The 14,353-nt window shown below is 34.2% G+C and overlaps 1 protein-coding gene across 1 annotated transcript; it reads right to left on the reverse strand.

Annotated features, from left to right (window-relative positions):
- Positions 1 to 11,945: 11,945 nt before the first annotated feature.
- LOC140156524 (relaxin receptor 2-like) lies at positions 11,946 to 12,872 on the reverse strand. The gene has a single exon (XM_072179465.1). The coding sequence runs from the start codon at positions 12,870 to 12,872 to the stop codon at positions 11,946 to 11,948; it is 927 nt and encodes a 308-aa protein (XP_072035566.1).
- Positions 12,873 to 14,353: the final 1,481 nt, after the last annotated feature.

The following is a 14,353-nucleotide window of genomic DNA, read 5'->3' on the forward strand; positions in this document are numbered from 1 at the left end:
TTCTTCTCATGTCAGTCATCCCTCATTTGGTATATTGCTTAAATTGAAAGTTATTGTGCTTATAGTGATTTTTAGTAGCTCTTGAAAAGGAAAAGGGTAGGAAATACGTAGATCGGTTTTTGTAATATAATAACTCCTGCAATCACAATTAGGGGAGCACTACTCACTCACTGATTGATTTGAATAAACCATCCATTCACACAATCCACGTAAAAATGGTGAAATTTAATGCGAAAGTAATTCTTATTACGTTAATGCGATGATGGAATAGTATTATTTTTATCTTCAACAAGCTTAAACGTTCTTCCGACAATTGGCAAATTAATACGTGTTCAAGATGACAAAACGCAATGAACATGATCAAGATAAAGCTGCGTCTCGACTATCAATTTTCTAATTTGGGCGTATTTCATTCAACGCACATTTAGTTCGAATCTCAGTACTCAATCACTAATTAGTTTGATTAATTTCTTTTCGCATTCATCAATGACATGCTAGATTACAAGATCCACAATTCTAATCAACAAATTAAATTCCACACTGAATGTGATTAAATATAATACAAAAAGCACGTGATCAAATTAGTACGCACCTTTCATTTTAATCTATTATCGCATCAGCTACAAATATTGCTAGCTTTATTGCATTTAAAGTTTTGAACGGCTGTGTGGTGTACCACCATGTTACGCCTCAGTATCTTAACAGTTCTTTCTTTCTTTGATTTTACCAGATTTATCAGATTTATATATGTCTTATTTGGCGAACCAAATCAAGAAACATTTCCGTAGCAATTTCTATGCAAAAAATGTGCTTAGCAAGAAAGGAAAATACATTGTTTTCTTTGCGTACCGTATCCGACAAAGTAGGTAATGATGTCTTCAAAGGACGAGGTACAAAATACCCCAGGGATCTAAGATGACACAAGAATACACCTAGAATATTGTATATAAAAAAGCTAGGTATATGAACTTGATGTGCGGAACAAGACAAAGACAAAGGAAAATAAAGAAGTATGCAAACCACGGAAGTGTACTAACACTGCAATGATACAAATCCAAAACCACCGGGATACGTAGACAAAAGTCTGGGACAAATAACAAAAATATATTACAGCAAATGAAAGAAGCTAGCTACATGTAAGTAGCAAGCACTGAAATTAATCAACTTAAGGGATCTGGTAACGACGTTTGCACAGTATTTTTGTGGACATGAGAGCACATCGGACATATCGAATTGCATCCAGAATACGAGAAATGTCCTTCTGATATCAAATAATTTTGAATTTTTAAAATTGGCGATATAATACAAATTTTATGGCAAATTATTAAAAATTGATATTTTTCATACAGTCCTTGAAGTAAAATTTATAAATCTAAAGATACAACAAGAATAAACTTAGATGAAACCATCACTACAGATAAAGTGCTCAACTAAAAAGGAGCAGGAATATATTTAAATGTAGTGAATTTAATATTTAAATCTAAAGATATGTACTTAATGGTGGTATTATAGACATTTTCGGGCCTCATAACTGCTAATTTGTTGGTCTAAAGTATATAAAAGTATACATATTTAGAAAGACAAAAACTTGATAAATTCATTTGTGAAGTCAAAAAAAGAAAATCCTCCAAAACAGTCAACGTAACAAAAATTCTTGGGCCAATTTTTTTTTTTTTTTTGAAAAATAAATAAAAAATATCTAGCAACCGTTCTATTATTATAATTATTATTATTTTGAATTTTGACCAACTTTACCACATTTTTTTTAAATTTGGGCGAAAATCAGATACTTCCATTTTGAAATAAATATGCAGCATATACAAGTAAATAACATATGAATAAAGAAATGAATAAATCAATCTATTCCGAAACTTTCGGGCCTCATAACTGCTAATTTGTTGGTCTAAAGTATATAAAAGTATACATATTTAGAAAGACAAAAACTTGATAAATTCATTTGTGAAGTCAAAAAAAGAAAATCCTCCAAAACAGTCAACGTAACAAAAAATTCTTGGGCCAATTTTTTTTTTTTTTTGAAAAATAAATAAAAAATATCTAGCAACCGTTCTATTATTATAATTATTATTATTTTGAATTTTGACCAACTTTACCACATTTTTTTTTAATTTGGGCGAAAATCAGATACTTCCATTTTGAAATAAATATGCAGCATATACAAGTAAATAACATATGAATAAAGAAATGAATAAATCAATCTATTCCGAAACGTAACCTCATCTGCTTATACTTTTACTTCTAAACAAGGGATGCGTGTGGTGTCTCAAACATTGGACACTTGTGCGATGTGCTCTCATATATACAACAGTGCAAGTAAAAAGGTGGCTCCTAGATGACGTAGGCGTTGATGGCCTTATAATATAAGTTTTTATTAGATATTATCTCACTTACTCCCTATTCCAGAAAAAAGAACTACATTTTTGGATTAAAAATATTATCCCGTTTTGCCAAATGTAACATAGCTAAGTCCTTAAGTTAGTTTCAACTGGCAATGACAAATTTTAATATTTTTGCAGTTTGAGGAAAATATAACAAGATCATGCAATCTTGCATGTTTGCTTTACAATAATGTAGTCACAAAATTCCAAGACTTGGCACAGGTCTAAGTATTCCAAATCATGAGTGTCGGCTAAGAGTTAGCTCATAATTTTAGTATTTTATGTTAGTTTTGATAATTGGTTAAGAAACATTAGAATTCATAGCTTAAACTTAGTCTTTGTTCAAGACTTTGGGTTTGACTGTCACAGCCTACAAAAAATAGTCAAACGTGTGTTTTTGGCCCTTATTTCCAAAATTGACCAGATATTAGAATTTGCCTTTTTAAAAAAGGATTTGGATTTAGCTATGTTTCATTTGCAAAACAGGATAACACTGCCCTTTGTGTAATCCCGAAACATTAGAATGCTGTATTTGTCTAGAATAGGGAGCAGATCAAGTTCCTTGACTGTAAAGGTATTGCGTGATCACTTGTCCGTTATGGTCATGGCTTGTATGGCCTCCCAACTGCTATGTATATTAGTATTGCGTGATCACTTGTGCGTTATGGTCATGGCTTGTATGGCCTCCCAACTGCTATGTATATTAGTATTGCGTGATCACTTGTGCGTTATGGTCATGGTTGTATGGCCTCCCAACTGCTATGTATTTTAGTATTGCGTGATCACTTGTCCGTTATGGTCATGGCTTGTATGGCCTCCCAACTGCTATGTATATTAGTATTGCGTGATCACTTGTGCGTTATGGTCATGGCTGTATGGCCTCCCAACTGCTATGTATTTTAGTATTGCGTGATCACTTGTCCGTTATGGTCATGGCTTGTATGGCCTCCCAACTGCTATGTATTTTAGTATTGCGTGATCACTTGTCCGTTATGGTCATGGCTTGTATGGCCTCCCAACTGCTATGTATTTTGTATAAATTTATAAAATTGTCTATGCTCCATGTATTTTTACTATGCTCTATGTATTTATTCTCTACATATTTTGTCTATGCTCTATGTATTTTTACTATGCTTAATGCTCTGCGTGCTAGCCATACGCTTCAACGGGAAAAGTTGAAGTTTTGAAATATTTTCTCAAAATATCAAGATCTATCTTAAGAACTACTGAACCAATACTAGGCTTGTTTGTACTCATTTTAATGCATTTTTCATGCTGATTCCAAATATGGTCATGAAAATTTACATTTCTGAAATTTTTGCATTTTAAATTTTTTTTTAAAACATGTCGTCTGCAGTCGACACCCGCGTGAAGAGAGTTAATGTATTTATGCTCTACATATTTTGTCTATGCTCCATTTATTTTGCTATGCTTTATGTATTTATGCTCTAGTACATATTTTGTCTATGCACTGTGTATTTTTACTCTCTCAATAGAGCATTAACTCTCTCCACGCGGGTGTCAACTGAAGACGACAAGTGTTAGATTTTCTTAAACAAATTAAACATTTCACAATTGTATATTTTCATGGCCATAAAAATCATTAAAATGAGTACAAACACGCCTACTATAGTGGTTCAGTGGTTTGTGAGATAGCTCTTGATATTTTGAGAAAATATCTCATAATTTGAACTTTTTATGGCTAGCATAAGTACTCTACCAGTGTACCTTTGTTACTTATCGACTGCAGACGATAAGTTAAAACAAAAATCAGAATTGAAAATTTTCATGACATGCATTAAAATGAGTACAAACAAGCCTAGTATTGGTTCAGTAGTTCTTAAAATAGTTCTTGATATTTTGAGAAAATATCTCAAAACTTGGACTTTTTTATAATATGGCTAGCACGAAGAGCATTAAGATAAAACAAAATCTCGCAAATTGGAATATTTTTGCATCTTACGAGCAACAGGGAAAATGTTCATTTTGACTGGGAAATTTGAAAGATAAATTTTAAGGAACAAAGAAAATAAGTATTCTCCCTAGATAATAATATTAATAATTTCCTATGAACGTAAAATTACGTTAAAAAAAGGACTCCATAACACCTACAATATTATGGGCTTACTCTCTGTCCTCAATGTTTGATGATCTACTTTACCGCAGAAAGAAGGTAGTTAAAATCGTTTTTGCTTTTATACTGACTATAAAGGATAGCCGTGCATCTGCTCTAAGGCAAATCGGGTGGTTTATTTAAGCGTTCATCCCAGTCGCATGGTGAAGCCTTAGGTTGGTTTCATTTACCCTCATTTGATGAAGATTTCACACCACCAAATAGTATATATGGTTGTGCGCCCTTGAATTTCACTTCTCAGAAAAACCCATTGATTCTGAATTTAAGCATTAAAATGAGCAGAAATTTGCATAATTTTAGCCAAATTTGGATTGGTCATGATTATTAATATTAATTCCTGCAAGTGTACCACAGATGGGAGAGATCGAATAACTTTTAATGATTTTAAGCAGCCTTTTCTTTACAGAAACACCGGCATGGTTTTGCCTGAAAAATAGGAAATTCCCAGACATCGTAGACTTTGAGGGCCAGTCGTAAAAAATAATGACGGTCAACCTATATATTTTCCCAGCTAGAGGGATCAGGCAAGGGCTGATTTCAACCATCATAGCTGTCGCTTAAAACTGAGTCGCTCCTGTGAAGAAAAAATGACGTTTTCTTAAGGTAAATTTAGTACATATCTCTATGGGACTCTGATTTGGTGGTGTGAGATCTGAATGGAGCTGTGTGTGTGAGTCTCAACTTTTGATTGAGCAATTTAGCCCTGTGCCTAATTCGTGTTTGGATTCACCGAAGAAGTGCATTGACTGAATTTATGTAATTAAAGGCTAAAATTGAAGAGAACTGCAACATTTGCTACTAATATACCAGTGCTAAGGTGAGTTTATGACCCAAAATGTGTGTTTGAGTGAAAGATTCCATTTCGTAGAGTGACTTAGGCCCATGCAATGTAATCATAATATTTTGTAAGCTTACATCATCAATGGCATGCAATGACTCAGTGCCAGATAGAGAAGACATTGCAGTATGGTGCTAGGGTACTGGTCGGAACTCATGAAATAGGCGCCTGGATCAGGTAAGCTTACGGTTTGTGTGTTGGTGGGGGGGTAGGCTGCTTATGATTCCACTACTGGTAACCCAGGTAATGTTTACAATCATGATGGTATGCAATGACTCAGTGCCAGATGTAGAAGACATCAGTATATGGTGGCACGTGGGCTAGGGCACTGGTTGGAGCTCATAAAATGTGTCCTGGATCAGGTAAGCTTATGGGGGGGGGTAGACTTAAGATTTCACTAATAGGCCATATAATTCAACACTTATAATTCAGACATTGTGGTCATGTTCTTCTTTGTTTTTGTGTGTCTGCCTGGTTACTTGTCCCTCTTGACTGTAAATTGCTGAAAGCCTAAGTCTTGGTGAAATTTTAACATGGTAATCACAATGCTATCTTCAGTAGATAGCAGATGTCACAGACACAATGATTCTGCTTGAAAAAAAAATTTCACCAGCTTCTTGCTCAAATTATGCTAAAATAAGTTAATTAGATTAAAATAGTCTGAAATTAAGGATAATCAGAAACATGTTGCATCATTCAAGGTTAATTTGAAAAACTATTGGGTAGTACAGGGTGTATCAAAATGATTGGTACCCATCAATATCCAGTGAGTATGGCCAAAATGCAGAAAAAAATCCACCTTATTTGTAGATTTATGTTATAAAAAGTCATAAAACTAGCAATTTCAAGAGTATCTAATGTTGAATTTGGAAGAAGCAGGAGTTTCAATAGACAACAAAGCTGATGGGTACCAATCATTTTGATATATCCTGTATCATGGTCTATTTTGCTGAATGACAACAATCTATGAACTGTGACCACACGCATAAACATCAGACTATTGGTAATTGTGTTTTACAAGTCCAAACACATTTTACATGTTTCATCGGACTCAGTAATGCGGCGATCTAGCAACACTCCCACTCTCATCTCATATCATCTGTTCTATGCAGCAGCTGATTGTATAGATGATTGATTGATTATGTTCCTTCATTGGGGGTTGATAACGTTGTCCCCCCCCACCCGTTTTCTGATCCACATTGCTTTTCTGATCCACATCAGACATGGTTCCACAAGTACAGTACACAAACCAGCATGTGACTATAAAGTCGTATGCAGACTCCGAGTATTAGACGTATAATATTGTATGTAACATATCTACGTTATTTAATCTATTGCCATTCTATTTCCAGTAATGTTTAAGTTCTAACGAATGTTTGATGACGAAAAATCGATTAATATGTTACATATAATATCTAGCAGAAATATATTATCGATTTTTCATATTTGTGACACCCTAAACGCAGAAATGAAATTTAGGGTATGAAATTTGATGCAAGGAATAAAACCCCTGTTTAGGGTGTGAAAACAGGCGCGTGTCGCCAGTTTAGCGTATCATTTTAGCCAAAGGTTAAATCCTTGTTTAGGGTGCTTTTCAAAAGTTGATTATCGCGGATGGTGTACACCCAGCAAACACAAAAACGTTTTTAAAACGTTTTAAATAAGTTATATTTTGGGTTTTGGTTTAGGTAAAAACGTTTTAATAACATTAAAATGTCGGGTTATATAAAGGTCATGAAATCGTTTTAAAACGTTTTGTATGAAAAACACACTACAACAATATTTTAAAAATGTTTTCGAAATGTCATTGTAAACTATTTTTGCAAACATTTTGGCCAAATATTTTGTCAACACTTAAATAACATTATGTTAAAATATTTGCACCTAGCAAACACAGACATGTTCTTAAAATGTTTTTTTACAAAACGTTTTAAGAACATTTAAATGTCGGGTTATATAAAGGTCGTGAAAACATTTTAAAAACGTTATTGTAAATATTTTGGGCAAATATGTTGTGCAAAATATTTTTTCAACCCCAAAATAACATTCTGTTTAGAATGATTTGTACCAAGTTTTAAAACTGTTTTTGGAATGTTATTAAAACGTTTTTATACCCATTATAACCCGACATTTAAATGTTTTCTGTAAAACATTTCTGTTTGCTGTGCAGTAAATTACCAACAATGTTATTTATTTGCTTAAAAAGTTACCTTTTTCAGAGTCATCATTGAGCAGCGACGTAGCTTGCGACACCATCACGGCGTCTTCATTCAGCGTAGTGATGTATTGTTTACAATCCTTTTTAAGCAAATGTCAAACATGACAGAGTCCAATATCAGTATCCATGCTGCTAAATGTTATTTAATGTTATGAAAACGTTTTATACAATTAATGTACCCGACATTTAAACGTTTTCTGACAACCTTTTATAACCTTTTGCGAATGATGTCGAAAACCTTTTTTGTGTTTGCTGGGCAGGCCACAATGGGAGTGACCCCCCTAGGCATTTATCATACCAGCAAACTTCTATTTTGCCATTACTAAAAGACAATGAATTAACCCTGGGGAAATAACTAAAGCAAAAGTAATAAAGTTTGGTTTAACCCTTTTCCCCAATTAATATTAGATGCGGATTGGTGCAGTGGTCCACTCATTACTTGTCACTTTTCATCACAGCGGTCCGAGTTTGATTCCCTGTAGCTTGTCAATCCATTTCCGCCTCTTTAGTTTTTTTTCTCTGTAGTCAGTTATTGCTCGTTTTCGGAGCCATTTTACACTTCAGCTCTGACCCGATCTCTTCAAATAATTCCCTTCTGAAAAGTCATCCCTTGTGTTGAAATGGCATGAAGTGAAAGCTCTTGTACTAAGTGGCGTTCTTCATACGTGAAGATCTGAGCCCAAGCAGACCGTAAGTCCACTTGGCCCCTCAACATGTATACACTAAAGTTACGTATAGTTTCTTAGGGTTTTATAATGTTTAATACATGTTCCAGGGAGAAAACATCATGAAAGGTTGTGAAAGATTTGTTTTGGGCCCTGAACATGTATAAAACATTACCAAACTATGCGAAACTATGGGAAACTTTAGTGTATACATGTTGAGGGGCCAAGTGGACTTACGGTCTTCTTGCGCTCAAATATTCAAGTTAAAAGCGCATCAAGCACTCACCATAGATGAACTAAATCGTACTTATGATTTCTAATTGAATTAATATAAATTATCTTCAAGGTCATTATTTAAACGGCGGCTTTCTTTCAGTGAATGACATTTTGATAAAAGGGCTTTATATTATAAAATTAAGAATGAGATTTAATTTGCAGCTAAGCTAAGCACCTTTGTTTCAAGGGGATATTTGATATCCATAATCTGTTCATTCTGATTGAGTTGTTTCATATTCATTTAGGCAGTGTGCATTGATTTAAATGTGCCTAAATTAGTTTTGTTATGCAAATAAGTTCACACAACCCAAATAAAGAAACGGGAAACTGGAATGAACTTTTTAGCATTAAGTATCGTATTACAATGTTGCTTTTAGCATTTTTCTTTTAATTAATATTCTTTTACGTGGGAGATCATTGAATCCGTCTGTGATTCCGTGAGAACAGTAACAATCTGGAAAGTTTAGAATAGCTTATAAATACAGGATAAGTTTATAGAATTACATTAAAGTACTATTTCACTTTCACCACAACAAATTCAACTAACTTTTGTTAAACATTGGCGACGTCTGGTCGAATCAGAGCGTTGTTTAAGGATAGCAACTCCAGTTCTTGATTGAATATACCAGTTGCAACTTGGCTGTTTATTTGCTGTGCTGCTTCGTTATTATTTTGACCACAACCCACACTTACACTTACTTATGCACGTTATTATTTAATTACACAATATATATATACACGTCAATACACATATTACATTACGACCATATTTGAATAGATATATTAATATGCATTTCTAACATTAAGTATCGTGTTAAAATGTTGCTTTTAACATTTGTTTTCTTACAAATATTCTTTGACGTGTGGAGATCCTTGAATACTGATCGTCGTCGTCAGGGGTTCCACGATATTATGAAATATTTGGAAATTAATTAGAATAGCTAATACAGGATAAGTTTCAGAATTACATTTAATTACAAAATTGGTCGCATTCGAAATTATCTGGATGAAAAGTCAACTGAAACTTTAGTTCATGCTTTTATCACATGTCATCTTGATCGGTGCAACAGCCTTTTATATGGCCTTCCTGACTGTCTCATCTCAAAGCTTCAACGAATTCAAAATTCTGCTGCTAGACTTGTTTCGCGTACTCGCTTCCATGATCACATCACTCCTGTACTGCAAAAACTTCACTGGCTTCCTGTCAAATATCGTATTATGTACAAAATTCTTCTCCTCGCTTATAAATGTTTTCATGGACTTGCTCCATTTGATTCAGGAATACAAACCTCCTCGAAATCTACGATCATCCTCAAAATGCTATCTCGTCTCTACATCAGTTGCTACTATTTCATATGGACAGATATCTTTTTATTTCGCTGCTCCTGAACTTTGGAACAATTTACCATATAATGTAAAAAACTCTAAGACTCTTGTACAATTTAAATCTTCCTTAAAAACACATTTGTTTACTCTAGCATTTTGTGACAATTGATTTATCTCATGTTTTACTTTGTTCATTTATATCACATGCATAAATTGTTTGTAGGTTGTATTGTGTAGGTATTGTTTGTTATTTGTTTATTCATGTTGTAAGCGCTAAGGGACTTCGGTGTAAAGCGCTATATAAGAGTCGTATTATTATTATTATATTATTATTATTATTATTACTATTTGCAGGATAATTCGATAAAATAGTAAAAGTAAATTAAATATTTCTAAAAGTTAAAACTGACTTGCAGCACAAGAAATTCAACTAACCTTGCCTTTTCGTTGAACATTTGCGACTTTTGGTCGAATGAGGACGTTGTATAAGGACGGCAACTCCAGTCATTAATCGCTATTTAGTTCTGGCGAGTTTTCTTGATTTGGATAACATCCCGCACTAAAGAGCAAAAGGGCTAGTCCACATAACATCATATGACTTCTTCTGGTAAAGATGTGTGTCACACATCGAACAATTCAAGGTTAGTTTAATTTGTTATGCTGAAATTTAGTTTAAACTTTTAAAAATTGTTCATCACCAACACTTATGCACTTATGAACTTACATTCGAGAAATGAAACATTAGAAAGGTTTTTAGTTCGACACTCGAAAATTTATATTTCTTTACCGTGCGCCACCAATTTGCAAGGAAAACCTTTTATGCAACCAGGGGTCAATGCATAATGCTTCAGGTCAATATATACAAGCCATGACGCAAGATTGTACTCTTTAAAATTTTGGAAATAAATTGAAACCTTCTTCTGATCTCGAGTCATAATAGTAGATATATTACAGCTGCATTAATGTCCTATTTTGTATTTTGTATTTTGTATACAGGCTAAATGACAGTAGCACATCTATGCTACTAACAACGGTGCAGAAAAATGAAAACTGAAGCCTGTCTAAAAAAAAATTGTGCAAGTTAAAGGCGCCCTCTTGGGCAATCAGACAACACCGCTGTGACATGATACTTACATTAACGTCAAGGGTGTAGTCTTAGCTCTCAAATACCGTTTGTTCTGTTCAATTGGCTTGTTTTAATCTCGAGATATGTTTATTTAACAACGAAAGGGTAAAATCACAATTGTGCCACTTTTACTAGGGGAGAGAGCTGTACATGTAAATCAATGATAACAGATGTTGATGCGTCTAATGGACTCCCCCTTCGAGGCTCGTGCATTAGACGCATCAACATCAACGCGCGTGCATTAATTTGTCTAATTTCTCTCCCAATAAGTAATACGCATTCGTTGAACTATAAGTGTGCAATATCTGTTTGTCTTTTAACATGTTTGTTTTGAGTGACAAAGAGTACAGCATTTACCATGATAAAATAATTGACATGCACATGTTATTAATTTTACAGCAGAATGTGATATATTTAGTTATCTTTTAATCTGTTTTAAGTGGAAAAAGAAAATCATTATTCCTGTATCATGATAAATCAGTAAAAACAGTAAAAAAAGTCTTTGTATTGTTGTGTAATTGATGCATTCCTTTGATTTCACGAAGGATCTTTTGATCAAATTTGATGGTATCACTGATTTACATGTAAAACCCTCTTCCCTAGTAAAAGTGTCACAATTGTGATATTACCCTTTCCGCGTAAAAGTCCTGACTCGAACACAAAATAATTCGGACACCGTCCAATAAGATCATTATATCTGTTAGTTTTAAAATAATCAGTGATACCAGTTTTCAGCTTTGTGCTTTATATATAACACGATTAATAACACGGGTATGTCTATAATACTACGTACAATAATTATGAGCAACCGTTCCTACTTTCATTTTTATTTAATACACAGCTTTTGGCTTTGGGTTTTTAAATGTATAATACAGTGCAAAATATCTTTCTTTTCCACTACATTCAAGAAAGATTGGAACTTGCGCTCGTAATTTTGACCTGTTAGTCGCACTGATTTAGTACAGGTTAGTTTGAAGTCTTCGCCTTCTCTTCAATTATTGACGCAAGGGTATAAAGAAAGGGGTTGATTGCAGAATTAATGGGTAAAATGAAAGCAACTGTCCAAGCATAAAGAGAAGGGTCAACAATAACAACCTTGCTTTGGACCAGAATGCACACCATCAACAGAGGCACCCAGCATAAGAAATCAGTCAGCACCAACACGGACATCTTCATACCCATACGTATTTCATGCATCAAATTCGTGTCACGGCCAGCTTTCTTGCTAGTGGCTCTTGCAGACATGAATATTTTAATATATAGAGCAGCAACGACAATAAAACATGTCATGTTAATACCGATGAATACAATGATTGAGAAATATGCTGCTAACTGCGACGTCGCGATACTCGACAATTCATAAAACCAATACTCGACATCACGACTCCCCGCTAACCCTGTAGCTATATATTCAATCTGGTAGGAAAAGTAAGAATAGGTACTTGGAAGGGATTCGTCACCCCCAAAATATGCCAAATTGAGATCAGCACTTAGCACTTGATAAGCTTGGTGAACAAATTTCACAGAATGGGTATTTTTAACAGCTACCGGTCGCCTCACAATTGGAACACCAACACACACTTCAGATATTTCATAGACATCAGAATATTTTCCAGACAGTACAATAGGTATTACACTAAGCATGATACCAACTACCCAAATAGCTGCCAAACAAATCCTCGTCGAGGTTGGTCTCAAACGATGTTCACCAAAAGGGTCTGTAATTCCTTGAAATCGATCAAATGTAATAAAAGTGATTACAAATACAGAAACTTCACTTGACAAAATTGAAAGAGCCCCAGCTATCTTACAAATTGGACCACTTCTCCATTGATCAGAAAATGATGGGAAATATTCATTATAGTAAGCATCTGCACCTGCCAACATAATCATACTGATTCCCATTAAAAAATCCGACAATGATAAATTCAATATCATCAGTCTTTGTATTTTGTTAGATTTATCATCCATACAACGTATGAAAAATACACCAATATTACATGCAATGGCAAAGATCCCCAATACCCACATTGAAATGCGCAAAGATAATTTACCCAACATCCTTTTGCAGGTAAGGTATACTGGTCGAGCATGTTCTGAGATGCAATTAGCCTCGTTCACAAAACAACATGTGGAGAATTTATCGACCAGTAGTTTGGTAGAGTTTTCAAGACCACTGAATGATGCATTTGACACTAGTAACAGGTCGTTTCTTGTTACGTCTATCAAACCAATATGCGATATATTAAACGTATTTCTACTTACTTTTGGATTGCATTATAAGAAACATTTAATACTTCAATACTGATTAGTCCATTCAACACGCCAGTGGGCAATGTATGTAGTTGATTATGCTCAAGTAATAAATTGCTCAAACGTGATAAACCAATAAATGAACCCGGATGTAACAGCAACAACTGGTTGTGAGATAGGTCAATATATGTCAAGTTATGCATGTTGTTAAACGCGCCTGGTTTAATTTCTGTAATAGAATTATTTTTAAGAATTAATACAGTCAAACGTGGCAAATGTTGAAAAGTGCCAATGGGTATCCGCGTTAAATCATTTGCAGTCACTATAAGAAATCGAAGTGTTGATGATGATATGTTTGTCATGTAAATCAGCTGATTCTGGCCTAAATGCAGCATTATCAAATTGTCTACTCCATAAATTGGTGCCAGTTCTAATAAGTAATTCCTATTTATCATCAACATTACTAACTTGGTCAGTGACTGGAAAATATTGTTAGGTAAGTTTCCCAAGTCGTTGTCTTGTAAATTGAGATAAAGTAAGAAACTCAACTTGTCAAAGATACCAATTGGTAAGATACGTAACTTGTTCCTATTCATATAGAGTGTTCGCAGAGAAATCAAATCGTCAAATATACCGTCAGGTAACTGGGTTAAATCATTGTTATTCAGATTAAGGTTTCTTATTATAACTGCCTGGAAAACTTGAGGCGGAAGCAATGATATCTTATTATCATTTATTTCTAACATCCGTATAGAGTTGTTGAGAGTGTGGGGGAATAAGTAGTGAGGCAATTTATCTATAGCATTCAGGCGTAAAAAAAGCATTTTCAATTTAACCAGTGTAACAAATGCCTCCTCTGGTAGTCCAGTAAGATTGTTGTATTCAAGAGAGAGAATTTCTAGGGAAACCAATCCATGAAATATACCATGTGGTAACATTGTTAGTTCATTGTGTTCAAGGTATAGACGTTTCAATGAATATAAATCATTGAATGCACCGCCTTCCAATAGATGCAACTGATTCCTGAAGAGATATAGACGTTCTAAGGAAAGTAAGCCTTTAAAGTTGTCAGTCCGCAATGACAAAATGTTATTTTCCTGCAAGTAAAGTCTCTCACACTT

This window comes from Amphiura filiformis, chromosome 7 (genome assembly GCF_039555335.1).
Source record: "Amphiura filiformis chromosome 7, Afil_fr2py, whole genome shotgun sequence".
In the NCBI taxonomy this organism is placed as follows: Eukaryota; Metazoa; Echinodermata; class Ophiuroidea; order Amphilepidida; family Amphiuridae; genus Amphiura; species Amphiura filiformis.

Excerpts from the sequence above, each read along its gene's own strand:
- LOC140156524 (XM_072179465.1), bottom strand. The coding sequence starts at position 12,872 with ATGATTATGTTGGCAGGTGCAGATGCTTACTATAATGAATATTTCCCA.